The following is a 26,438-nucleotide window of genomic DNA, read 5'->3' on the forward strand; positions in this document are numbered from 1 at the left end:
GTTAAAGCATTATGGCCAAAAAAGAAATACACAGGCCATGACAATGTGTATGATGACATGGTGACTGATGTTTAATACACAATAAAAAAAATAATCAATACATGTCACAATATTTACAGTTCAAATATATATAAATACAGGACTGATCATACTACAACACTGTTGATGTGAGGCTGGAAATTTGTCAGCATACTGACGACAAACCAGATCTTATCGATATGGCTAAGGCAAGAAGTAGGGATTCTGTCGGACACTATTTTACAGTTTTTCTTGATTGCTTACACACAATTTTCTGAATCAGTTCTCGAATTCTCAAAACTACACACAAATCTCCATACCTCACACACAGCGGGCAAAACTCCTCACTACTGCACGTCTGCACGTCTTGTCTCAAAGCAATGTACTCTCTTCTAAAAAAGGTCATTTTGCTCTCAAATGACACACAAGCAGTCATTTTAATACACTCTTATGTGAACCATTGAACTCTATTATGCACAAGGCAAAACTTTATACTCAACTTGACACACAGTAGACACTTATTTTCTTCACTGTTCTACTTACTAAAGAGGGTATTTTTCTGTTGTAAAATACGGAAATATTGTTTTTAGACTCGGAGTACACAGATGTGTGGCAAAAAATATATTTTACATATTTTTCTGACATTTAAAAAATATGCACTAATTTATTGTAAAATATTGGGTAACCACATGAAAGTGATCTTCTGTACAACATATTGTGGAGTTCAAAAACTAAACAAATGTGTTTTTCACTGCATCCACTCGTGTTTTCATCAATATCACATGCAATGTGTGTCCTTATGGGGTGATGATTTCAGATTGTAAACCGGTATGAAGAGAGTTTGCCCATGTGATGAGGAAGTGAACATAGTATGGCAGTTGATTTTAGTATTTTGAATGGCAGTGTGTTCAATACAACAACCAGGGATTTTCTTCATGAAAATTGTGTAATCTAGAGAATTTTGTGTAGTGGTTTGAAATGAGTGTGTTTTAAAACTGAAATGTGAGTGTAAAGAAGGAATTGTGCTTAGTGTTCAGTGACATTGGTTAGGGGAGTTGGGAAATTGGTGAGATGTTCCGAGAATTGTGTGTGAAGTACCAGAACTTGTGTGGAGGCAATCGAGAAAAACTGTAAACTCCTTTACCTTGGCAATGGCACGGTCAACATGAACTCTATGCCTGGCTACTTTTCTGGTAATTTCGACATCTGTATGTAGCATCTGCCTTTCTACTCTGGCAACTGGTGGTCTGTTGAGCCGGAGCCTGAGGTCCTTAACCTCCTTCTGTATGGAGAATCCTCTGTCTGCCATCAAACCATACCCCCTATGCTTCAGTACGGATCCTAAGCCTATCCGCATTGGTGACCCTTAACCGTGACATGGGGCAACACCCCTTTGGCGCCTTGTCCGGTCTTTGAAACCAGCATCAACCAATGTCATGCTCAAGGATTTGTTTGTTTGTTTACATTTACCCCGGCCAAATTATGTATGCAGCTGTACAGGTACCAGTACTGGTAATGAAATTCACTTCACATTAAAAATCAACAAAGATATAAATAATTGAGTAAATAAAAATACATTAAATAAATTTGGTTTATGCTAAGCAGCCGACTTCGAAGCCCTTGCGCTGAGATTGAAGGAGGCAAACAGGAAAGGCACCAGGGCATAAGGGACTAACCAAGGAACCAATGTCAGCACAGCGTTACAGTGCCATAGTCAAATGATGGGCCAGCTTGGCCTCACAGACATGCCTTGGTGTGAATATTTGTTATGTGCCACACTGCCACTGCCACGACGGCCAGCGTTTGCAGCACATTCACTTTAATGCAGAGAAGTGGGCTGCCATGAAAATGAAATTAGATTTGTTTTTCCTTCATGTTTTTCTCAACAACAGAGCCACGACACACACATACACGTGCAAATTTACCATGGCCACGTTGTTTCTCATGTTCTCTGATGTTGGTGTCGGTAGAACTTTGTTCCACAGTGTTTTGCTGGTCAGTGGAGTTTGCGCTCTCTCCTCGTACCCTGTAAACAATCAGTTAGATTTTCTGTTTAATTTTCATTTCAATGCAAGGCATGTTAGTGCAGGGGTAAGGTGTTTTTGTTGATGTTTTGAGCTGATTTGAGAATGATGACTGAGTATAATCATCAATCAAAAATGTATTGAGAAATAATCTCTGATTGAAGGCACTGAAATAGTGTGCAAATTCTGAAGGACAACAAACCTGAGTTCTTCAATCACTGTTATTCATTATTGTTGCAATGGTTACAGGAGAAAGGCTCATGAAATGGGATTCTCAACCTAATACAGAATATGACTGTGATAGTATGTTGCTGATGATACCTGTTTATTACGAATAGGATAGCAAACACACGAGGCATCCCACGAATGTTTTTGAATGTCATTCTAATTGAACTTTGACAAAAGTAAACAACATTACGTTGGTTGCTTCTTGCATGCACAATATGAAAGGAACAGTGACCTTTTAGCAGGTTGTTTTCGACGGCCACCTCGATTCTCCTTCCTAGACACAGGAACCGCTATAGTTCCAGCTGCGACTGGATTCGGGTTTTCACGTGTGGGTTCCCCGTCAACAAAATGTTTTCCACCCGAAATCTCAATGTTTCTCAATAAAAAAACCTGTATAATTAAACATTGAGATAAAATACCACATTTAAATTAATTCTATTTCAATGCTTTAATCCAAAGGTGATTTAAATATTCACACTCTTCACATGCCCATTTCACCTGGGTCTCTTGTCAGTTGAATTGTCGATTAATTGCGTTTGATGTTTTTTAATCGATTAACGCATTGATCGATTAAAGTCGATTAATCGTTTGCATCCCTATTGGACATACAGAGACATCAGCACCGAAAATGAAGTTACGACAGTTTTGATCAGGGGTCCCCAAACTTTTTTCTCTGGGGGCCACATTATCGTTCCTGACTGTGATCAGGGGCCGGGATCAATCATGTCGGCTGTATACTAGGCCACTGCCTGTTATAGTAAGTTATAGCACAAAATAGTTCATCATTACAAGTGATTTGCAAAAGAAGTGAGTACTTCACGTGTTTTTCAATTTGAAATACCACAAGTATTCCTTTTATTTTCTAATAACCATGTAAAAATAGCAAGGAAAGGTCAGAAAAATATGGTGATTGACAGTTGTGAGAGTGATACAATAGAAATGGTAGGCCTGTTTATATTACAGTGAGATGAGAAACTATAAAGACAAGAATATTCTGGTGATTCACACTAGGTTAGTGAAAATTAAACTGGAGGTCTGTTGATAAACAAAATAAAATATTTAAAAAGTATATTTTATCATTATTTTTTTCTGTGAGGATTGCTTCTTTGGGCCAGTTCAAATGGTGAGGTGCAGAGAGGTGGAGGGCCGGTCAAAGGGGCATGGCTGGCCGCATCCGGCCCCCGGGCCTTAGTTTGGGGACCCCTGGTTTTGATAAATGAGGCTAAACAGGTTAATTTCAGGTATGTATTATGGTCTACCAGGAAGGGGAGCCTTTTTCATTCTAGGGGCCACTTCAGAGCATGCTAAAATGCATGCAAGCTGTGACCGAAATTCAGCTGGTTTGCAGAAAGTAATGGCTTTCAAAGTGTTCCTTGGAGAAAATCTTACCATTTCAAATGAATATCATCTTGTTTCCTTGGCATATTGGGAAGTTTTTTTTTTTTTTTTTTTTTACTATTTCTCAATTCCTGCAAATGAATGCCAGGAATGACATTTGCTTAGAAATATGGAATGTCAGATTATAGGCTACAGTGAAACAAAAATGTAGACCTACTGTATAAATGTAACATGTTACTGTGAAATACAAGCCTGTAAATAGTAAAATGAGGGAAAAAATACATTTCGAAGATGTCACTTACTTTTTCTCATGTAGCCTATATGAGACAGACTGACAATAAGTTACATAGGCCTACTGTACATAATTCACTTCCAATTCAGTCATTGATCATTGCATTCTAGGACAAACCCTCTCAAAATAGTAAGCAAAAATAAAGATTGTTTCCACCAAGGTTCAAAAGCCTTTTATTCCTTTTGATTCCTCCCCTGTTTAAGGATTGCCGTCATCAGGGCTGTAGTACTCGAGTAAAGTTTTGGACTTGGACTTGTCTTGGACTCGGACACTGGTCTTGCCAAATAAAGCTCTTGGACTCGACCGGGTCTGTATTTTGTTTAGAACATTGGCTACCATAAATTCTAGAGTGGAGCTTGACATCCAATACCATACAAGTTTGTCTTCACATCCATGGCAAATGGGTTACCTTCAAACATCCGCTTTATTGATATTCATGCTTTTCATTGTGTAACACTGACCGACATGTGACTCGGACTTGACTTGGACTCGAATCTTTTTGGACTCTGTCTTGTCTCGGACTCGAATCTCTTTGGACTCAGACTTGTGTCGGACTTGACTATTTTGGTCTTGGACTTGTCTTGGACTCTACAAAGGTGGACTTGACTACAGCCCTGGCTGTCATCACAGATCTATCAAATAATACTTAAATGTGCTCTGCACGACAAATGACAACGGAACTGTAAAAACATATAAGGCAAAGGACCTAATTGCATTAAAAATGTGAATGTACGCCTTCATACAACATAACCATTCCATGAACTGTTTGTAACAGTAGGCCTACTTGCTTTGTGTAAGATTTTTTGTGTGTCTGTGTGCCCTCTTTTGAATACAATGACACTTCTACACACCTGAATGGATTTTTTTCCCTCATAGATATTATTAGTACATGACAAGAGCATATTCACCAGCAGTCTCTTTTAGTTACATGACCCCAGGAGGCAGTCTGGTGTGGGTGGGGGTGTGTGTCCATCTTCAGGGGGTGCCAAGCACGTAACAGCATCAGGAGTGCGTTTCTCAACAGTGTCGTTGCTACCTACGTTAGCAACTTATTTGGTTGCAATGCAATTTCCCATTTCCAACCTACTAAGTTGCTAACTAGTTAGCAACAACGGGTTTAAGAAACAGGGCCCTGAACTTTATACTGTATATACCACCAGTTTGGCAACTTTGGCATCGGGGGAGGCAATTATCTTGACACCTCTAATGCCCAATCAGCCCTCCCCCCAGCCCGCCCACACTTAACAACGACTCTGAAAATGACTCTGATGACCACTTTTCAGCAGGCTCACATTTCCCTCACTCACACACCCACACTCTCAGCATCACTCCACCCTGCTTCATGGACATGGACACCACATCCCGATCGCAAATCAGAACATGACATTAGAATGGCGCTTCTGTGAGATATTGAAATACACTTCTGTTGTCAGTGACGTCATCACGAGGTCACAGGTAGTGAGGACGGGAGTTAGGGGGTGCATCCCAATATGTGACCTTGCCTCCTCCACTTGTGCTTGTCTCCTCGTCCCGCCTCCTGGCCCCTCCTCCGTGGAGAAAACGATACAGTTTCCCAGCTGTCAGCCTCGCCACAACAACCTTTGAGGGAATGTTTTTCATTCACCATCCCAATTGCAAATGAGAAAAAGACTTTACAATTGAGTTTTTGCAAGATACTGAAATATAATGCTGTTGTCAGTGATGTCATCATGACGAGAAGCAAGTGGAGGAGGCAAGGTCGCATATTAAAACGCACTCAGGATGTTAGAAAGAATCCTCACACACAGCTCTAGCCATCACATTACCCATTCTCCTTCATGACTTAGGTGTCCTGAGCATGGTACCATCCCACCGCACTGCTCCCTCGGGGCGCCATTGAGAGCTGCCCCCTTGCACGGGTGATGCATAAATGCAATTTTGTTGTGTGCAGTATTCACTTGTGTGCTGTGGAGTGCTGTGTCACAATTACAATGGGAGTTGGAGTTTCCCCAATATTGGGCTTTCAACTTTTTTTTCACTTTTCACATGCCCCTCTAGTATTGGTCAGGGGGGGGGTCAAGTAGCCATCTCTGCTTGGTCTCGTTCCAGGAAGGGTCAGCCATGGTGGCCTAATTAAGGAGCAGAGGGTTGCAGGTTCGAATCCCACCCTTACCTCTCCTCCCTACACCTCCATACAGTATAATGCTTGAACTGCCCTTGAGAAAGATCCCAAACCCCATATTGCTCCAGGGACTGAAACATACACCCTGTAAACTAAATGTAGCGCGCTTTGGATAAAAGTGTCTGCTATGTGTAAGAATGTCTCGTAGGCCTTCATTGACTATTCTGCAAGTGAGTTTTGTTCAGGTGTGTTGCCAGCTGGATGTACTGTGTGAAACTGTTGTCACAATGTTCGCAGGCATAGGGCTTTTCGCCCGTGTGAAGCCTTTTGTGAGTGGCTAGATTCCCCCGGGTCGAAATGACTTTCCCGCACACGTCGCATTCGAAAGGGCCCCGTTCTCCTTTCCCGGTAAGCATCCTCCCACCGCCATCTTGCTGCTGCGGCTGCTCTCTGTGGAGTCTCTGGTGTTGTTTGAGGCCGCTCAATTGTTTGAAGGTTTTGTCGCAATGATTGCAGGCATAAGGCCTTTCGCCCGTGTGAATCCTTTTGTGAATGGCTAGGTTGCCCCGGCTTGAAATGATTTTCCCGCATATGTCACATTTACAAGGAGATGGAGGATAGCTATATGCCTTCGTAGTAGTAGTAGTAGTAGTAGTAGTAGTAGTAGTAGTAGTAGCGGGTGTTCCATTGGGCTCCGAGTGACAAGATTTCTGGTGCTGGATGAGACCCCCTACTTGTCTGAATGCTTTGTTGCAATGTTGGCAGGCATAGGGCCTTTCGTCTGTGTGCAGTCGTTTGTGAACACTTTGACTCTCTCGGGTGGCAAGAATCTTCCCACACACATCACATTCAAAACCGCGACTTTTTTTTCTGGCGTGTGCCCTTTGGTGATGAGAAAGCTGGCTTGGGAATGAGAACATCTTTCCGCACTCTGAACACTTGTGGTGTTTGCCGGACGTGGTTTTTCCCTTGGGTCGTCCTCTCCGTCGGCTCCTCGGTTCCTCGACCGGCGCGATGAGGCCCTCTTCCAGCACAGTGATGGTGGTGATGGGACTCTTTTTTCTGGCGTGTGCCCTTTGGTGATATGAAAGCTGGCTTGGGAATGAGAACATCTTTCCGCACTCTGAACACTTGTGGCGTTTGCCGGACGTGGTGTTTCCCTTGGGTCGTCCTCTCCGTGGGCTCCACGGTTCCTCGACCGGCGGGATGAGGCCCTCTTCCAGCACAGTGAGGATCTCTGAAGGGTCCGTGTAGTAGTAGACGCCGTCATCTTAACAACAAGAATAAAAAGATGTGCTTGATTACTTGGTGAAATTAGATACAGTTCAGTACACTACATTACATTACATTATATTATATTATATGGCAACTCACAATTCCCCCAGGGCAATGTACTGCAGACCCCTATGATCCAAGTAAATATACAATATGTGTACATGGGATATGTGTTTTAGCTGTTGGATATGGATACCATTATTTTCTTCAGAAAACAATGAAACGTCTTTACCTTATGGCTCTCGTTTGTGCGTATGCCATATTCTGGCACAAAACCTGCACAAAGTCATTTGGAATATATGGCGGGCGATTTGGAATTGGATTTGGATAATATGGCACAGAATTGTTAGCCTGGTTTTACTTGATTTTTGGATGGGAGTGAGCTCGGCTCTGGTTTGAAATGAGTGCACCAATCGCTGATAATTGACGTTTATGACGTATGTTATGTGCCCAGGTAAGGTGCATTTGCTTATTGTTCCAATTTGGCTGGCTGTCTGATGGACAGAGAAGCTTAATCAGACCGTTCATGAATTACAAAGTAATTCAAGATGAATGATCTGGCCTGTCAGGCTACTGGATCGTAGCTTCTGTATCCAGGTTGGTTACCCATTGCTGGCATTTAATGTAGTGTAGTGTAATGTAATGTGTATGTGCACAGATGCGTCTTCAGGCTCATTGGTCTAAGGCAGGGTTTCCCAAACTTTTTTCTCTGGGGGCCACATTATCGTTCCTGACTGTGATCAAGGGCCGGGATCAATCATATGGGCTGTGTACTAGGCCTGTTGATTAAAAAGTATATTTTATCATTAGTTCTTTCTGTGAGGATTGCNTCTTTGGGCCANTTCAAATGGTGAGGTGCAGAGAGGTGGAGGGCCGGTCAAAGGGGTATGGCGGGCGGCATCCGGCCCCCGGGCCTTAGTTTGGGAAACCCTGGTCTAAGGGGTTGTCCTATAAAGCCGGCGACCCGTCCTCCCCGGTCATCATCTTTCACCGTCCTCTCTCAACAAAGGTCAATAAGATAAAAAAAACTAATATATTTTTAAAAATCTATGCGAATGAAAATGAAAATTCTGTCATGTGCACTTACTTTCTGGGTGGTTGCCACAGTGGCTGTCATCACCCTGACGCCGTGCGTCGTCTCCGACTATCCCTTGGCAGTCTTGTAGCGTGACCGAGAGAACGGCGCGTCCCACCTCCTCCGGTGACGCCGGCTCAGCAGCATCACCACTAGGATTCTCATTTGGAACATCATCTGCAGGAGCAACGTCCCCCATTGTGACGTCAGCTGCTAGATTGTCTCCCATTGGGACAACAGCTGGGCAGCCCTCCGGTGCACAAGACAGGAAGACGCTTACTGGGATCTCGCTGCTCTAAAATGCACATTGGGGGGGCAAGAACACGCATTTTCAAAGGGCAGACTAAAATACCGATTAAGACCGGCTGCAACGTCTGTGCAACACAGGCTTTAGGACATAAGAGCATATTATGCGTATTTAATATCTTTAATAGAGTTCACAATTAATATTTTTTTCCAGACCAGTTTGGTCTTACTCGGTTAAATCAAATGCAAATGCAAAATACATATATGACGATTAAATAAACAAACACCCAAACAAAATCCTACCTCAGTTTTAATGACAATGTTTGTCTCTGGCTCATGGCTCAGGATAGGATTCTCTGATGCAACATCCTGTGATGATGATGATGGTGATGATGTAATATCCTGTGATGATGATGTAATATCCTGGGCCTGGTGCTGGTGCGCTGTTGCTGCCTCTGAGGGACCTAGCGAGGGTATGTAGTAGACCGCCACAGGAGGGTCTGCGTCGTCACTGGGCTGAATGTAGAAGACTGAACCCACTTCTGGCCCGCTGGGAAGCCATTCAGGCGGAACAGTTACAGTCTCAACACATGGCTCCACCACACCTGACTCCGTACACACCTTTGAAAAGACACAAAAGCCATGATTACATTGTGCTGTTTTAGCTAGCGGCTATAGCTGGACTCAATTGGTTCTAGGACATGTGCTGTATGCATTTGTCGAATGGTGCACTTGTGCACTTCAATGTTCATGTTTCAGTGTGTATGGCTAATTACATTACGCACTGAAAAACAGTGCCCGAAGTGCACAAGAGCTATCCTGGGAGAGAGCCGACTGGTAAAAGCTAAGAGGAATCCCTCTCCGTGGAGGGTGGAAGATGGTCTGATCTTACTCTGCCATTTAAATTCATTGGAGTTCCGAATTCAAATTAAAACCCATATTGGACTGCACACCTAGTGTAGTGTATGGTCTATGATGCGTGCTAGCTTGTCAATGTACGAGTTGCTTCGCCACAGTCAGAGAACAGCTGGAAACACAGGAGGATACATTTAATTTAATTATTTAATTGATCTAATTAAGTTAAATTTAATTATTTAACTAATTATAACCAAAATGATAAATAATTACATTATCAATCATTTACAATAATTTCGAGGAGGTAGAAAATGAACACATTTTCTGAAACGGTGGAATGCCAGTGCACATTAAAAGACATCAGGCGTAAAATAAAACTAAAAAGGAGAGGCCCAGTCTGTCCCACTGTGATGCACCTGCAAGCTGAGGGATGATGCGTACAGTTCCAATTCTACGGTCAAATAAAACTAGGCATACCTCAGTTTTAATGACAACGCTGGTTTCCGGAAGTAGACCCATCTGTGATGCAGAATCCTGCTCCTCATGAGAAGATCCTGCATCTGAGGAACCAGGCTCTGGCTCGCTGGGATGACAGTCTGATGGAACAGTTCCTGTCTGCACACACGGTTCCACAAATGCCGGAGCCTTTTAACAGACACAAAGGAGGTAGTAGCTGAGCCAATGAGGTTTTTAGAAGCACAAGTCAGGTGGTATAACCACAGCCAATGCTTATCAATTACTTAGTAATGGGTAATTAATGAACAATCAATGAATATGCTTCTCAGATAATCCAGTAAAACAAAGTGAATAATTGAATCTAAACAATAGTGGAATTCGCGATGGTTTCACCACCCAGACATCTGCAACTAAAAAAAATGTGTTACACTGATGTGAAATAGACAACATATCTGCGAGCGACGAGTAATATTATCAAGAACTAGAAATGCAGTCAGAGTGTAGCCCTCCGCCAAGGAAGCTGTTTGATAAAACATTTAATTATGCTACACCCTATTTCTATTATAAGTCTTAATGCCTTCTTTTAGTGGAATTAGAAACTGGAATGTCAAAATTCGCCATTCAATTTGCGGTTACTAGGTGCGTTGGTGAAGAATCTTCTTTAAAAAATCATGGTTCCGATTCGTGATCCGGATCACCACCAAAATGTAGTCACTTGTTCCTTTGATCATTTCCAACAACTCCACAAAGTTTCATCCAAATCTGTTCAGGAGTTTTTGAATAATCCTGCTGACAGACAGACAAAACAACACGACGAAAACACCATAGAGGTAGAAAATAACACTAGAGAGGACCCCGCCCCCTTTTTACGGCAATCTGTAGCAGCCATTATCTGTAGGTAGATCAGAGAAATGGAAATTAACGGAGAACGAGGCTCACCTCTGTCAAAAATGGCTTAATCATGTGAAAATGTCCATCAACACACTATACAAGGACAATAGTTGAAGTGTGTTGCCAACTATGTTCATAAAATATATTATTTGATTTTTAAATGTATTTTATCGACTCATATGATTTAAGTAAATATTTAGCCTGACATTTCAAATCTGGTCTTTGATTAAAGTGTTACTTCATATTTACACAGTTTTAGTCAATTTCTTGACAGGGGTGGGCGTGTTCTCCATTGACTTGCATTGCCTACACTACCTACGGAAGTTGTACGTGTACTGTACTGTAAACATTCGGGACATTCTAGTTCATGCCGACACCTTTGACCACTCCAAGGCGCCAAAAGACAGACTTGATGCTGCTGTGGGTTTTTTTCCTTGCCGTAACTGTACATCTTGTACCACCACAGGCAGCAAGAAGACCAGCAAATTCACGTGCCATGTGTCGGGCAAAGAATATAACATCAACAAATTCATCACCTGCAGCTCTTCTTCTGTGATCTACTTACCATCATGCCCCTGCGGCCTACAATACATCGGCAAGACCAACAGGCAACTGGGGGTCCGCATAAATGAACACAGGAGCGCCATCTCCAGGAATGACCCAAAGTCACCCATTGCCAGACATTTCTCCACAGCACCACACACCACGGCCCAACTGCAATTCATTGGGATTGACCGTGTGACCCCCAGCCGCAGAAACCGTGCTGTGGAATCCAAATTATTACAATGTGAAGCCAAATGGATTTTTTATATGCAAACATTGTCTCCCAAGGGCCTCAATGAGGATTTGGACTTGACCTGTTTCCTATAATTGTTTTTGCCCTTGTAACGGAGGCTAACTAGCACAGAGTTGGCGTGGAACGTTGGTAAACCTCCCTCCGATAGCCTCATACAGTCTCGTGCCGTTGGGCCGAGAGACTAGTCTCTTGGCCCAGCGGTATCGTACTGTGTCTCCCATTGCCGAACCGTTGTAGTTGACGAGGTCGCACGTTCGATCCCCGAGGGGGGTGAACAGGTGCAAGATGACCTCCGTCACAGTGGTGCCGTGACCCGGATGGGAGTGAGGTTTAAGGGGGAGAGTGTAACGGCGGCTAACTAGCACAGAGTTGGCGTGGAACGTTGGTAAACCTCCCTCCGATAGCCTCATACAGTCTCGTGCCGTTGGGCCGAGAGACTAGTCTCTTGGCCCAGCGGTATCGTACTGTGTCTCCCATTGCCGAACCGTTGTAGTTGACGAGGTCGCACGTTCGATCCCCGAGGGGGGTGAACAGGTGCAAGATGACCTCCGTCACACCTTGCTGAATCATGATTTTTTTAAAAAATATAGACACAGCATGATACAAAAGTCTAATCTGTTTTGCTGTGATTATGATTGAGCACATGATCTACTGTTTTTTAAACTATTATTAAATCACTGTCATCTCTGCCCATCATCGAATACGTGTCCTGATTGGCTATTCGTAACTGATTGCCTCCTGACTTCTGATGTCACTTCCTTTTTAAACCTCTGTGAATGTTTGTTCTGTTTTTTTTGCACTGAGGATGGGATCACCCGAAACGTTTGCACCTTTGTAAATACTGCACGGCATATTGTGAGATCATTAAAAACCCATTTTATTTGGGCATCTCTTTTCAAGTCTTTTTTGAGTGCGAGCTCCAGACTCTCTGACTTTGCATTACTCAATATTTCAAGCCAACGCACCACCACATAACTAAAGCCACATTGAAAGGCGCAGGGCCTCTTTTTGAATTTTTCAACTATGTTCATAAAATATATTATTTGATTTTTAAATGTATTTTATCGACTCATATGATTTAAGTAAATATTTAGCCTGACATTTCAAATCTGGTCTTTGATTAAAGTGTTACTTCATATTTACACAGTTTTAGTCAATTTCTTGACAGGGGTGGGCGTGTTCTCCATTGACTTGCATTGCCTACACTACCTACGGAAGTTGGGAAGCTCCAGCTGCCATTTCCCAGTGCTGTCACAAATTGCGGTGTCCTCTCTAGTGTTATTTTCTACCTCTATGGAAAACACACAACCTCCTTGGCGAAGGCAATTAGATCATACGGCTGTAAAATTGACATTATACTAGCTTTAATGTGAACACTTTAACATTTTATTTTGAACACCGTTATTGGCTACAGTGCACAGGTGAGGCTTATCGTACGGCATCAAGTAAAAAATAGCAAAGAAAAAAAAAAAAAAACACATAGGCAACAAGTATTCATTTTGGATGCTCACAGCTTTACTTGCTGGAGCAGAACTCTGTCCTTATCACTGAATATTACCCTGGGACCACCGCGGATGACACAGGGCCGGGGGGAAAAGTGCAGCACAATCCGTTAAGTGTGGCCGAGCCGTAAAGCATGCAGAGCCATTATTCAGTGCCTCGTGTGATCTCATCCAATGTAAAGTGAATGGGAAAGCATCGCTATGCTGCCCATGGATGCATGTGTCAGACTGGGGAGTGAATGGGTGCATTTGTAAAGGCACATGCAGAAGCCGTCTGTGCAGCGTGCATGCACAATGCAAACTTAAAATGCATGGAAATGGCGAAATGAGCATGCGCGTGGCGCAGACTGTTTCTGCATGTGACGTAATGAATGTGCCCAATGACTGTCAGGCAGCCTACCGACGCAGTGATGTCATTTCCTTTTCCACAGTGACACTGCCGGTCCCTCTGTCCAATCAAGTCATCGTACTCGCTGTGGAGAGAGTGACAAAAGAACTGATTTAACAGAATGTAATTTATGAACAAATCTTAACATTTGAACGTTGACTGTGAATGGTGGAAGACAGACCCTCATGGGTCCTAGTGTCGTATCGAAGGTGAAGTGGATTGTGTGTACTGACCGTCTGTGCTGCTCCAGCTGTTGCTGCAGTGTCTGCACCTCATCCCTCAGTGCGCTGATCACCTGTTGAGGACGATATGGGACAGGACTGCAACTCAGAATATCATTACTAAAGTCAAAAACTGCAGCCCAGTACCACATAGTAAGTCTAGTCATTCAGTAAATTAAGATACTGATGCAGCATCTGACTTTTCTTCTTGGACCACCTATATAATTACTTTTTTAACCCCCCTCAACTCTAAAGGCCTGCACAAAATGTCCATGACACACTACTTTGCACACAAATAGCAAATATAGAACTTTTAATATTAATCATTGCAATGCATAACTTTTTGCTGTAACACAGTAATGTAGAGGCTGTAGTTATAATGAAAGCAACTTAAGTTACAGTACATTTTTACTGTAACCTGACGTAATGGTGCCATGTGGTGGGTCAAAAAAAAAGCTATTCCTGAACCTGCTACTTTTTTGTCTACATGCTGCCGAAAGACCTGCTGGATGGGAGGCGAAACAGTCATGACTCGTGAGTTTGAATGCACTGTAAATTGCCAGATCCATACTTAGTTATTTTAGCAAGAAACGAAAGTAATGCCAAAGACGTGTACTGTAATGTAATGCCAGGAGTACTGTAACATGTAGTAGGCCAATCAGTAATGCGTTACAGCTTTGGACTAATTTATAACTTTCGCCCAACACTGGATTTAGAATACTGCTATTCAACTTCAGCACCTGTATTATGGGGGACACGAAAGGTAAGATAACTCTATTAACAGACAGATCACGCACCTTGTTCGCCTCAGTGAGTTTGTTGTCCTTCTCCTCAAGTCTCTTCTGGAGATCTTCTACCTGTAATCTCAGGGTCTGGCACAACTCTACTTGATGTTCCCTCGACTCCTGCAAATCAACGTCCTTCTCCACCAGCCTCAGCGTCATGTTGCATGCTTACCCAGAGAGGGTCTATGTAAACCCACTGTGGCTTACCCCTGGACCTGTAATATGTATCACACTGCCTTGTCAGTCTTCAAAAACAAGTAATTTCGAGAAGCTAAGCTTGTGCGTTGAGCAAGTAGCAGCTGTAAATTTAATCCATTCACGACGAGTTGTAGAAAGGGTAGTAGAACTAGCCTACCAAAGTTAATATGAAACATCCACTTGCCTTGCTTGTGGTCAACGTGTTTCTCTCTCTAGTCTCTTCTATCTTCTTAATCTGTACAACTGTGAAAGCTTGACCGTTGCATTCACAAATAAAGCGAATATACTCCTAGTTACAACTGTTTCGTGTGAAATAATAGCCTAACAGAAGTTACATTACATTCATTTGAAAATTATTTCGAGGTGAAAACAAACAGAGCTACAAACAAGCATTGAGAAGAAAACTGCCAAAGTAGCTCGGATAGCATTAGGCAATCCATCGCTGCTGCCCCCATGCGGCTTGGGGTTGACAGCACATCGCTATCCAGACTGCACCACTGCCCTTTTAGTCTTCCTAAAAATATGAGAGTTAATCTGTTTGGGAGGTTAAAACGTTGCCGTGACGTGAAACATGACACTTTCTTGGAAAGTGCATTACAATTACAAACGATTGCAGTAGATGGTTGGGTAATAAATGGTTGCAATCGGTGTGTGTGTGTGTGTGTGTGTGAGAGAGAGAGAGAGAGAGAGAGAGAGAGAGAGAGAGAGAGAGAGAGAGAGAGAGAGAGAGAGAGAGAGAGAGGGAGAGAGAGAGAGAGAGAGAGAGCGAGAGAGAGAGAGATAAATGCCTTGGCTAAATGTATGTAACAGTGAGCCATATGGCTACTTTATGTGTAAGTGTGTGTGTAATGTCTCATGGGCAATGTCTTTTTGTATTTATGTAGTGTATGCTTCTTGAAACCTTAATTTCCCCCTGGGATCAATAAATGATACTCTACTCTGTTGTTTACCAGTAGTGCTTTTGCAGTGTGGTCTGATATTTACAGAGTCTGACAAAAATGTATATATATATTTTCATCCAGTTACTGACACACAAAATTATTAAAAACATATACTTGAAACATATTCTATGGGCACATTTGATCAGATGATTAATGTCATCAAGAGAACACAGATCTAACTGTTGGAAATCCTCAGTAGCCGAAAGACAATTCTACAGACTGAAACACCATTCCATCACCAGCACTTTGAACAATCACTGTGGTTCTCACATCTGGGGTAATAACTTGTTAAAGGGACAACAGATAGCCCGTCACACATGCACCAATATGACATCAAGATATTTGTCTTTTATTTTCTAATTTATTTCGCGTTCTTATTTTCTTAAGGTTTTGTATATCTATATGTTTCTATCTTTTTATTTATACTATTTATTGCTGATTGTTGGAGACTGAGATTGCAGACTTTATTGCCCACTGATGGGATTAATTAAGTGTTCTGAATCTGAATCTGAATCACATCCCAAACATGAAGCAACAAGCATTTCTGTATCCAGCATTGTATGGAGTTTTATTCCTTTTATATATTTTACATATGTGGCCTAGCATGTCAAAAGAAAAAGAAAAATAGTGTGGAAAAAAACCCTGTAATGTAATGTACACAGGGTGCAGAAAGGTTTTTTGACCAGATCATCCATTTTATATTTAATCTCATACGCCAACATGTATGAACTTGAAATCCTATTGCATTAAAGCATTCCAAGTCATGCACATTTGTATCAGAGAGAGGGTGTGATCTAGCCTGGCAAGCCAGACTAAATGTGAGATGTGGATAGTTAGTCTGGCCCCGGTCGATGAGACATCGGAAGATTGTTGATGGGAACAACCCGTTGTTTTTCAAAACGTGTCTGGGCCTATTGGCCAACACTTTGTCGTCACACCCTCAAAACCCCGTCGCTTTTGCATCAAAAGATTCATAGCCGTGGCCTAATGGGTAAGGAGATGGGCTTTAGATCAGATGGTTGCAAGTTGAAATCCCACCCTTCCACTCCTTTCCTCACTCCATGGCTGTACTACCCACATTGCTCCAAGGACTGTAATCAAAACCCCGTAAATATCTGTAAGTCGCTTTGGATTAAAAAAAAGCATCAGCTAAGTGTAATGTAATGTAATGTAATGTAAAAACGAATCTCCTGCGTTGTGATTGGCCCGGCACTTTCAGGGCCTGGGGCATTGTCCGAGGCTAGACCCACTCGCAGGCTAAAATAATTTTGGCCGCTGCGGGTGGGGCTAGTTTACTAGGCTAGGTGTGATCTAAGGAGACCAATAGCCTATAGACAATTTAAAATTTGTTAGATCTATTTTATGACCCATTTCCCAGAGGTAAAAAAAAAGATGCCTAATAATTATTCACACCTGATATAGGGTATTGGGGTCCTTAGATCACACCCTCTCTCTCATACAAATGTGCATGACCTGGGGATCATTCCATCATTGGCGCTGAATTCAGCAGGAAATGTATGTTATGAAGTTTTCATTTCTATAACATGTCGCCATGCAAGACTTGAACCCAGCGTGACCACATATTAAGCAGCGTACCTGCCCACCGGGCCATTCGTCGTCTTCTCTGCGAAAGGAATTGTTCAAACTCATCTTATGATCATAAAGACAACATTTTTTTTTTTTAATGTGCTTATTATCAGAAATCTCCCGAAATGACAGACAATGGTAATTATTGTAGTTTTTACATGCATTATCACCCCATAGACTATTTAAATAAAGAGACTGGCTCGCTGTGGTTTTCCGACTTGAATTTGGAGTTTGGGTTAATGCTCTCCAGAACTGGGCTGGGCTGTAGCCACCTCCCCATTTACGGAGGTGCTATTCACACCATATGAACAGTCATGGGATTTCAAAGCTTTAGCAGATTTAAAACTCTGCCCACATTGTTGACACTTATGGGACTGCTCCATGTTGTGCACATTTTTCCTGTGTGACTGTCGAGCTTGTCGGTTGGGAAATCCCTCCCCACAGATGGTGCATAGATATGGTTTCTCTCCAGTGTGAAGTGTCTGATGGGTCCTCAGTGCGTCTCTGTAGCTGAAGGTCTTCCCGCAAACCGAGCAAAGGTAGGGCCTTTCACCCGTGTGTCGAACCTGATGACGTTTGAGCATGTCCCTTCGAGAAAAACGGAGATCGCACAGGGAGCATTTAAATGGTTTCTCTTCTGAGTGGATTGTAATGTGTTTTTTAAGTGTGCTTTTACATTGGAAAGTCTTCTCACAGTATGTACAAGAATATGGCTTCACTCCTGTGTGAATAGACTCATGAGAGTGAAGCGAGGCTTGATGCTTGAATATCAACCCACACACCAGACATAAGAAAGGTTTCTCCTGTGTGTGAGTAACTTCATGACTATTCCGTTCAGTTGTAGTATGGAAGGTCTTGGAGCACTTAGTACAAGCGTAGGGTTTTTCTCCTGTATGTCTTCTGACGTGTATTTTTAAGTGTGATGAGTGTGCGAATGCCTTGGGGCAGAGTGAACACTTGTAAGGTCTTTCCTGTGTATGATATCTTTGATGAAGAGTCAAACTCATATGATGTGTGAAGGTTTTCCCACACTGAGTGCAAGCAAAAGGCCTTTCACCTGTGTGCAGTTTTATGTGTTCACTGAGACTAGCCTTTTGTTGAAACGTTTTGTCACAATGTTTGCAGACATAAGACCTTTCTCTTGTGTGAATTCTTCTATGATTGACTAGACATGCCTGGGATGAAACTATTTTCCCACATAGGTCACATTCAAAGCAGTTTTCACTTTTTTCCTTCCCTTTTGTAGACTTTTTTCTTTTTACATCTGACTCCTGTGGATGAGCTTTGTGGTGTCGAATGAGACCACTTAAATTTACGAAGGTTTTGTCGCAATGTTTGCAGGCATGAGGCCTTTCACCTGTGTGCAGTCTTTTGTGAACTTTGAGGCTGTTTTGGGCAGAAAGAACTTTCCCACAGACATCACATTCAAAAGGCGATGTTTTATGCTGCTGTCTTTGGTGTGAATGCAGGTGTTTTATCAGTGAGAAAGTCTGATCACACTGGGGGCAAGCACGAGACTTTTCTCCTGCGTGTGCAGTGAGGCTCTCATTGCAGGGCTCAGGCGTTGCATTTGCACCATCTTCGTCCAGAAGAAGTCCAGTGTTGGGCGAGTCAGTAGATACATTTCCATGTGGAGAATCTGTGGACGTGTTTTCACATGGAGCAGCAGTGGATGGCTTTTTCCTGGCATGTACTCTTTGGTGAATAGACAGCTGGTTTGGAAATGAAAATGCCTTCCCACATTCTGAACACTTGTGACGGTTGGCGTACCGATAAGTCGTTTTTGCCTTGACGCTGCTGGCTCCTTTGCTCTGCCTCTTGTGTTCCCCCTTAGACTCAGTGAAGTCAGCATCTGAAAGAAAACACACACACATTTTTGGTTACCTCTTCAAGAAATGCTGTGATTTAAGCAAAAGCCCACCTGGGGAACTCCCGTTATCATTGTGACACAGCATTTCACATCACACAACAGAATTGCAGGCCTCATCCGCGCAAGGGGGCAGCCCCAAACAGTGTACAAAGGGAGCAGTTCGGCGGCACGGTACACTGCTCAGGGTACCTCAGTCATGGAAGAGGATGGGGGAGAGCACAGGTTAACCCATTGATGCCTGATGTTGCATTGCGCAACATTGGCCCTGGCGCCTGGAGGTGCATTATGCAACATTCAGGTTCATGAGATTTGAGACAACTTTATTAATAATCTCTGTTTGTTTGAGATGAATGAACACATTCTAATGAAAGATGGGGGTCTTAGCGTTTAAATGCAACTTGCATATATATTTGTATGTGGTTCAGAAGCAGAGATATTTAGGTTTATATAGGCTGAGGGCAGCTTTTCTTAAAAAGGGCTCAGGCATTCAGCACCCTTTTTTGCAGGTGCCTTAGGCGTCAATGGGTTAATTACTCCCCCCACCAACCTGGCGGGTCAAGATTTGAACTCGCAACCTTTGGGCTGCAAGTCTGACGCCCTAACTGTTTACCCATGACCACCCTATTTACCTCTGTAAAGTAGGTTATGGGTTTACCTTCATTGGTGAATTAGTCAATTTAAAGGAAGAGTATTTAGGAATGTGGCTAGAGTAGGCATTGCATCTATGCTGCCCATTTCCAAATGTGATCTTTTCATGAATATTGACTGAGTAATTAATTACTATTTACTAGTTTGAACAAAGCACAATTACATTTTGCAGCAAAATATGTCCATTACTGGAAATTCAAAATGATGGTGGACACAGAGAGATCTAACTTTAAAATACCGTATATGAAAAGGGCAATGCTCCCAGTCATAATGCATACTGCAAAACTGATGATGTTTTAAATATTCACGAAAAAGATAACACTTGTGAATGGGCAGCATTAATTGTGGAAATTAACTACAAAAAGTATTACATCCTCTACTTTTAAAACAGTGTTTTTCCAACCACAGGGCCCAGGACCCCACATTGGGTTGCCAATTTGTTTGAATAGATACAACTGACGCTATTAGCTACGGCTATGTATGCCAAATGATACACATTCGTAATGTCCGATAAACAGCCGTCGTCAATCGTAAACCACACAACCCTACATGATTTACAGGAGGCAGGTCTCCAGATCTTATCTCACTTGTGATTAGGTCTGGTGATAACCAAGCAAAGAATCTACAATTTTAACCTTACATGAATCTGTATGGGCTAAGCTTAATAGCCTGTGTAAAATTAAATAAATCCCTGCACAAGTGGCAAGACTTGTTCATGTAATGGACATCTACAGAGTTACCAAAAGTGGCACAAGTTGTGCAGATGTTTTCTTTGTCACAGAAAAAAAACAAAAACAAAATGCATATGGGGTCACCAAAAAATTGTGATCCCAGGCAGCGAGCCAACATTTAGGTCAGTATGGAATTAAGTATCTACCGGGGTTGAAGGCGACCAAACTTTTCCATCTGCCATCCCAGCAAATGTTTATATGGGGAGTTACCTAATTATAGTTGCAAAACAAAATAAAACTACATTGTGAGCATGTCATGGACTTCTCCAGGTTATACAGATTGCCACACCGCCATATTTTCTGATTTCCCCTGCATGTGGACCTACCTTTTGGGTCGTAATCGCTGTCATCATCGCTGTAATCATTGTCATCCTCATCGCTGAGATCCTCTTCAATGTTCATCATATAGACTCCATCAGGCCCCAGCATTGCACGGCAGTCTTGTAACTTGACTGACAGCACGGGCAGTTTCAGCTCCTGCTGTGATTTCACTGTACGGAGTGTGCCATCACCAGGAGACAGTGGAACGTCTGCTTGGTCATCCTCAAGTTGCTGTGATGATGTCAGCATGTCGCCCCCAAGAAACAGTGAAACGTCTGCAGGCTCGTCCTCCAGTTTCTGTAGTAATGTCAGCATGTCATCACCAGGAGACAGCGGAACATGTGCTGGGTCCTCCTCTATTTCCTGTGGCGATGTCAGCATGTCATCACCAGGAGACAGTGGAATGTTTGCTGGGTCGTCCTCAGCTGCGGTACAGGACAGGAAGACGTTTGATGGGATCCCACAACCCTGAAATGCCCAAAAGAGAATGTATAGAAAATACTTCAGTATTACAAATGCAATACACACACAGAAAACTCAGAAAACATTAGAAATGCACTCAGAGAGTGCAGACCTCCGCCAAGGAAGTTGTTTGATAGAACATTTGAGTATGTTACACCATCAGGGGGGCGGGGGGGATCAATCCGGTTGGAAAGGCAAGGCAAAGAAAGGCAAGTTTATTTATATAGCGCATTTCATACACAGGTGCAACTCAATGTGCTTCACAAAGTTAACAAATGTAAATGAAAGGAAACAGGGAAAAAAGAAGGAAATAAATTAGAGTCAAAAAAACATTTAAAACATTAAGATAAAACACAAGGTAAAAATAATAATAAAATAAAATAAAACAAATTAAATAAACATTAAAATAAAAATAATAATAATAAATTTAGGCTAGGGGAAAGCATCTGAGAACAGCTTTGTCTTGAGTCTAGATTTAAAGCTATCAATAGTGGGTGCATTTTTTACGAAAGGTCATGCAAATGGTGGTGCTGTAGTACGTCTGACTTGTTACTATTGGCAGTGTGTCTAGAACAGAGGTAGTGAACCTATTATACAGGGGACATGAGTGATGTTTAGTGTTTTTATCTGTATTTTCATTTTGTTTTTGACTACTGCTTTACTTTATTATTCTATTGTATATTGTTTAATTTTCATGTCAAGGACTACAGATGAAAACGTATGGCTAAATCTGGTGTAATGCATGGAATGGAAACATTTATGTTTTAATTGCATATGGTCCTAATAAACTTGATTGATTGATTTCTCAAAAGACGTTAGAGACGTTTTCTTTGGCCCCTGATATAATTTTAATCTTATGCATCTTGACATGAAATGTTACATGTTTTGTAAAGGAATCTTAGTTAGAAATATGCAATACAATAAAGTTGTACCTCAGGGGACCTAGAGAAGATGGGGTCTGTTTCAACAGCAGGCGTAAAATAAAACTTGTCATACCTCAGTTTTAATGCTGGTTTCTGGACGTTGGCTCTGCGATGATGCAACATCCTGTGATGTAATATCCTGCTCCTGATGTGACGTTCCTACATCTGAGGAACCAGGCTCTGGTTCACTGGGACGACAGTCTGATGGAACAGTTCCTGTCTGCACACACGGTTCCACACATGCCGGTTCCTTTTAACAGGCACAGGGGAGGTAGTAACTGGGTGAATGATATTTACAACCACAGCTAATGCCCATAAATTACTTACGTAATTAATGAATAAGCAATGAATAAGCTTCTTAGATAATCCAGTAAAAACAAATAGAGTCATTGAATCTAGCTATAATGTGAAAGCTTTAACATCTTATTTTGATAACACCGTTATTGGTCATAGTGCATGTATGAAGCTGATCCTACGGAATCAAGACAGAAAAAGAGCAACAAAAAAAAAGATTGTCAAACACATAGGCAACAAGTATTAATTTTGTCAGATCACGGCTTTGCTTGCAGAAGCAGACCTCCGTCCTAATCACTGAATGTTACCCTGGGACCACAGCGGACGACACAAGACAGGGCCAGGGGGAAAGTCCAACATAATCCATAACGAGTTAAACAGGTCTCATTGTTTATTCAACGCATTAAGGTCATGCCGTGCCGCAATTCGGTGCCTCATGTGATCTCATCCAAAGTGAAGTGAACAGGAAAGCTGCGCTATGCTGCCCATGAACATGTGTCTGACTGGGGAGTGAATGGGTGTATTCGTGACTGCGCATGAGCACTGCACAGACAAATTCTGCATGCGCTATGTGAAATGACAATGCACGGAAATGGCAAAATGCGCAAATTGATTCTGCATGTGCCATCATGAATGCGCCCAATGTATGACTGATGGCAGCCTACCGACACAGTGACGTCATTTCCTCTTCCACAGTGACACTGCCGGTTCGTCTGTCCAATTAAGTCATCGTACTTGCTGTGGAGAGAGTAGCAAAATAACAGATTTAACAGAATGTAAGGATACACTGTGAAAATAAAGAAGAATGTCTGCACACTGCTCCCGTGTTGCTTTTTTATTTTTCTCAAGTGAGCGCTTTCGAGCTTTCGCTCTTCATCAGCAGAAGTCTGATAAAGAGCGAAAGCTCGAAAGTGCTCACTTGAGAAAAATAAAAAAAGCCACACGGGAGCAGTGTGCAGACATTCTTCTTTATTTTTACAATATTTTGGCCTTTTGTCATGCACCTGCGTCTTGGATGTGCGCACCACTAACCTACTGAAGGATACACTGTGAAGACACACAGGGGTCCATTCCAATATCCAAACTCATGTCCTCTACTTGTGCAATGAAGCTTCTCAGCCGTTTGCCTAAGCACAACAACATTTGGGGGACTTTTCCCTATTCAACATCCTGATTGTCAAAGACAAAATTACTTTTAATTGTGCTTTTGCCCATGATGATGATTACAGTATGATGGAAGTACACTCCACCTCCAGTGTACTATTAAGAGATCCCATGGATACATGTACAATAAAAGCATGTCAGGTGGGGTTACAGTGTTTATTTTAACTGAGAGAGACTTAGGTGATGCACCCTTTTGGCTCTAATTTATGAACAAATCTGAACATTTCAGGCTTTTAAATTGACTGTGGATGGTGGAGGAAGGACCCGAGTGTGTGTGTGTAAATGAGTGTGGGTATTGGAGGTGGCGTGGATTGAGTGTCTGTACTGACCGTCTGTGCTGCTCCAGCTGTTGCTGCAGTGTCTGCACCTCATCCCTCAGTGCTCTGATCACCTGTTGGGGGTGATGAGATGGGACAGGAAATCAGGACTTCAAACCAAAATGTCCTTACTAAAACCTGTACTCAAAAACGAAATAAATGCTAAGTCTACTCATTCAGTAAACTAAATCAATATGCTGATGCAGCCTGTACAATGCAAGCAACTGAAGTAACTATCCATTTTACTGTAACCTGATTTAATGGTGTACAGTGTGGTGGATCAGAAAAAAGCTATTTTGTGTGCATGCTGCCGAAACACCTCCTGAATGGGAGGTGAAAGAGTCATGGGTTTCATGCAAGATCCTTATTTAGCTATTTTGGCAAGAGCAACTGTAGTAATGCAAAAGACGTGTTTATGCGAAACATTTTAAATATAGTAACACTGTAATGTAAGGGATTACTTTGAAAATACATGAATGCATTAGGCCCTAGGCCAACAGCTTTTGGCTAGCTTGCCCAACACTGGATTTAGAATACTGCACTGAACTTCAGCACTGGGGCGATCACTGGGTTCTGTGGGACACGCAACGTAAGATAACACATTGGAACAAAAGGGGATCATACCTTGTTTGCCTCAGTGAGTTTGTTGTCCTTCTTCTCAAGTCTCTTCTGGAGATGTTCTACCTGTAGTGTCAGAGTCTGGCACATCTCCACTTCATGATCCCTGGACTCCTGCAAATCAACGTCCTTCTCTAGCAACCTCAGCGTCATGTTGGATGCTTACTGCAGCTTGACCTGTAATAAAACCTTGCCCCGTCAGTCTTCAAAACAAAAGTGATTTCGAGAAGGACGTGCGTCGATAAAGTAGCAGCAGCTAGTTCTACAGTGTAATCCCTTCAAGACGAGTTACGTAGAAATGGAAAGCAGTAACAAAGATGAGATGTCAATTTACCTTGCTTATGATGTGATCAACGTTTCTCTCTTTCTATCTGCACAACTGTGAAAGGTCTCGAACGTTGCATTTACACAGCAAGTAAAGCGCGTAAACGCCCTGTTACAGCTGTCGCTTGCAGAAGAATAGCGTACAGAGGGCACATTGCATACATTTGAAAATTACCATAGCCCTTCTACTCTATAAACCCTCCGAAATTACTTCGAGATGGGAACAAACAAGCCTACAAACAAGCATTGAAAAGAAAACTCTGCCGAAGAAGCACGGATAGAATTACCCATCCATCGCTGTTGCCCCCATGCGGCTCGGGGATGACAGCACATTGCTATCCAGACTACCGGTAGCCTGATTATCATCGACTTTCAAATCTCTCTGCGACTGGGGCTACGTTCCAATATGCGGCCTTGAGTGAGTTTTAATATGCGACCTTGCCTCCTCCACTTGGTTCTCGTCATGATGACATCACTGACAGCAGCATTATATTTCAATATCTTGCAAAAACTCAATTGTAAAGTCTTTTTCTCATTTGCAATTGGGATGGTGAATGAAAAACAGTCCCTCAAAAGTTGTTGTGGCGAGGATGACAGCTGGGAAACTTTATCATTTTCTCCACGGAGGAGGGGCCAGGAGGCGGGACGAGGATACAAGCACAAGTGGAGGAGGCAAGGTCACATATTGGGATGCACTCCTTGTATGTTGTATCCTCCACTTGTGCTTGTGGCAAAGAACGTGGATCTAACAAGAAGCGTCATTTTATTTATTTTCCGGTATCCACTTTATGTCGTGTGAACCCCCCCTTTAGGAGACCTTCGGTTAGGAGACCTTCGGAGTCCTGAGGTTGAGAATAAATCAAGTCCCCTTAGCGCTGCAGATGGCGGTAGCGCACGACTTGAGCAAACACCTCAAAAAGAGAAGGAGGAGGGGACAACGCCCCCTTAGGAGACCCAACTTGAGCACACGCTTTTGCATTGAGTGAGCGTGTTTTGCGTTATCTTTCTCTTATTCAGTATTTTTGCTTGTGGTCTCGTAACAGGAAGTAATTCGTCGTGATGACATCATTGACAGCAGCATTATATTTCACAATCTCACAAGCTCTGTAAGCTCAATTGTAAAGTCCTTTTCTCATTTTCAAGCAGGGTGGTAAATGAAGAGTCCCGCAAAAATTGTTTTGGCTGGGCTGACAGCAGGAAAACTTGGGGCATCAGCAAACCGTGAGGCCACAAGCCCAAGTGGAGGATGGAAGGTTGCATATTGGACTGCACCCTGGGAGTGATTTCCAATATGCAGATTCCCTTCCTCCACTTGTGGAGAAAACAAAGTTTCCCCACCGTCAGCCTAGCCACAACAATTTTTATTGTATAGAAATATTTCTGTCTAATAAATGCATTAGTAAAATGGCTTAAAACACAAAGGTAGTGCCATCTTAAAAAGAGAAAATATTAAAATAGTTGTGAATTCAGCTAAAAAGAGGGAGTGACAGCAGCAGCACAGCATTGTCATAATCATCATCACCACCCCCACCATCATCATAGCTACCGC

General features: G+C 42.5%; 2 protein-coding genes across 3 annotated transcripts; both read right to left on the reverse strand.

Moving 5' to 3' along the window:
- Window positions 1-4,305: 4,305 nt before the first annotated feature.
- On the reverse strand, window positions 4,306-11,370 carry LOC134456885 (zinc finger protein 665-like). The gene is made up of 5 exons (XM_063208504.1): window positions 11,365-11,370; window positions 9,930-10,097; window positions 8,901-9,218; window positions 8,364-8,646; window positions 4,306-7,271 (listed from the first exon to the last, which is right to left on the reverse strand). The coding sequence occupies exons 1-5, from the start codon at window positions 11,368-11,370 to the stop codon at window positions 6,214-6,216; spliced, it is 1,833 nt and encodes a 610-aa protein (XP_063064574.1). The 3' UTR covers window positions 4,306-6,213.
- Window positions 11,371-16,177: 4,807 nt separating this feature from the next.
- Window positions 16,178-25,172, reverse strand: LOC134449734 (oocyte zinc finger protein XlCOF6-like). Of its 2 annotated transcripts, XM_063199846.1 has the most exons (7): window positions 24,900-25,172; window positions 24,572-24,742; window positions 23,960-24,021; window positions 23,132-23,204; window positions 22,246-22,422; window positions 20,793-21,255; window positions 16,178-19,069 (listed from the first exon to the last, which is right to left on the reverse strand). In XM_063199846.1, the coding sequence occupies exons 2-7, from the start codon at window positions 24,716-24,718 to the stop codon at window positions 17,454-17,456; spliced, it is 2,538 nt and encodes an 845-aa protein (XP_063055916.1). In that variant the 5' UTR covers window positions 24,719-24,742; window positions 24,900-25,172; the 3' UTR covers window positions 16,178-17,453. The 2 variants fall into 2 exon arrangements, with proteins under 2 accessions (XP_063055916.1, XP_063055923.1); XM_063199853.1 differs by lacking the exon at window positions 22,246-22,422 and having other exon boundaries at window positions 24,572-25,082.
- Between the last annotated feature and the right edge of the window lie 1,266 nt (window positions 25,173-26,438).

This window comes from Engraulis encrasicolus, chromosome 1 (assembly GCF_034702125.1).
Source record: "Engraulis encrasicolus isolate BLACKSEA-1 chromosome 1, IST_EnEncr_1.0, whole genome shotgun sequence".
Lineage (NCBI taxonomy): Eukaryota > Metazoa > Chordata > Actinopteri > Clupeiformes > Engraulidae > Engraulis > Engraulis encrasicolus.

Bases quoted from the DNA above. Each gene is read 5' to 3' on its own strand.
- LOC134449734 (XM_063199846.1), bottom strand. From the start codon at position 24,718: ATGACGCTGAGGTTGCTAGAGAAGGACGTTGATTTGCAGGAGTCCAGG. The intron at 24,022-24,571 runs GTATGATCCCCT...CACCCCCAACAG, and splicing joins AACTCACTGAGGCAAACAAG to GTGATCAGAGCACTGAGGGA. The intron at 19,070-20,792 runs GTAGGTCCACAT...GTTTTCTTTCAG, and splicing joins CAGCGATTACGACCCAAAAG to ATGCTGACTTCACTGAGTCT.
- LOC134456885 (XM_063208504.1), bottom strand. The intron at 8,647-8,900 runs GTAGGATTTTGT...TGTGCATTTTAG, and splicing joins ACATTGTCATTAAAACTGAG to AGCAGCGAGATCCCAGTAAG. The intron at 7,272-8,363 runs GTAAGTGCACAT...CTTGTTGTTAAG, and splicing joins CTGTGGCAACCACCCAGAAA to ATGACGGCGTCTACTACTAC.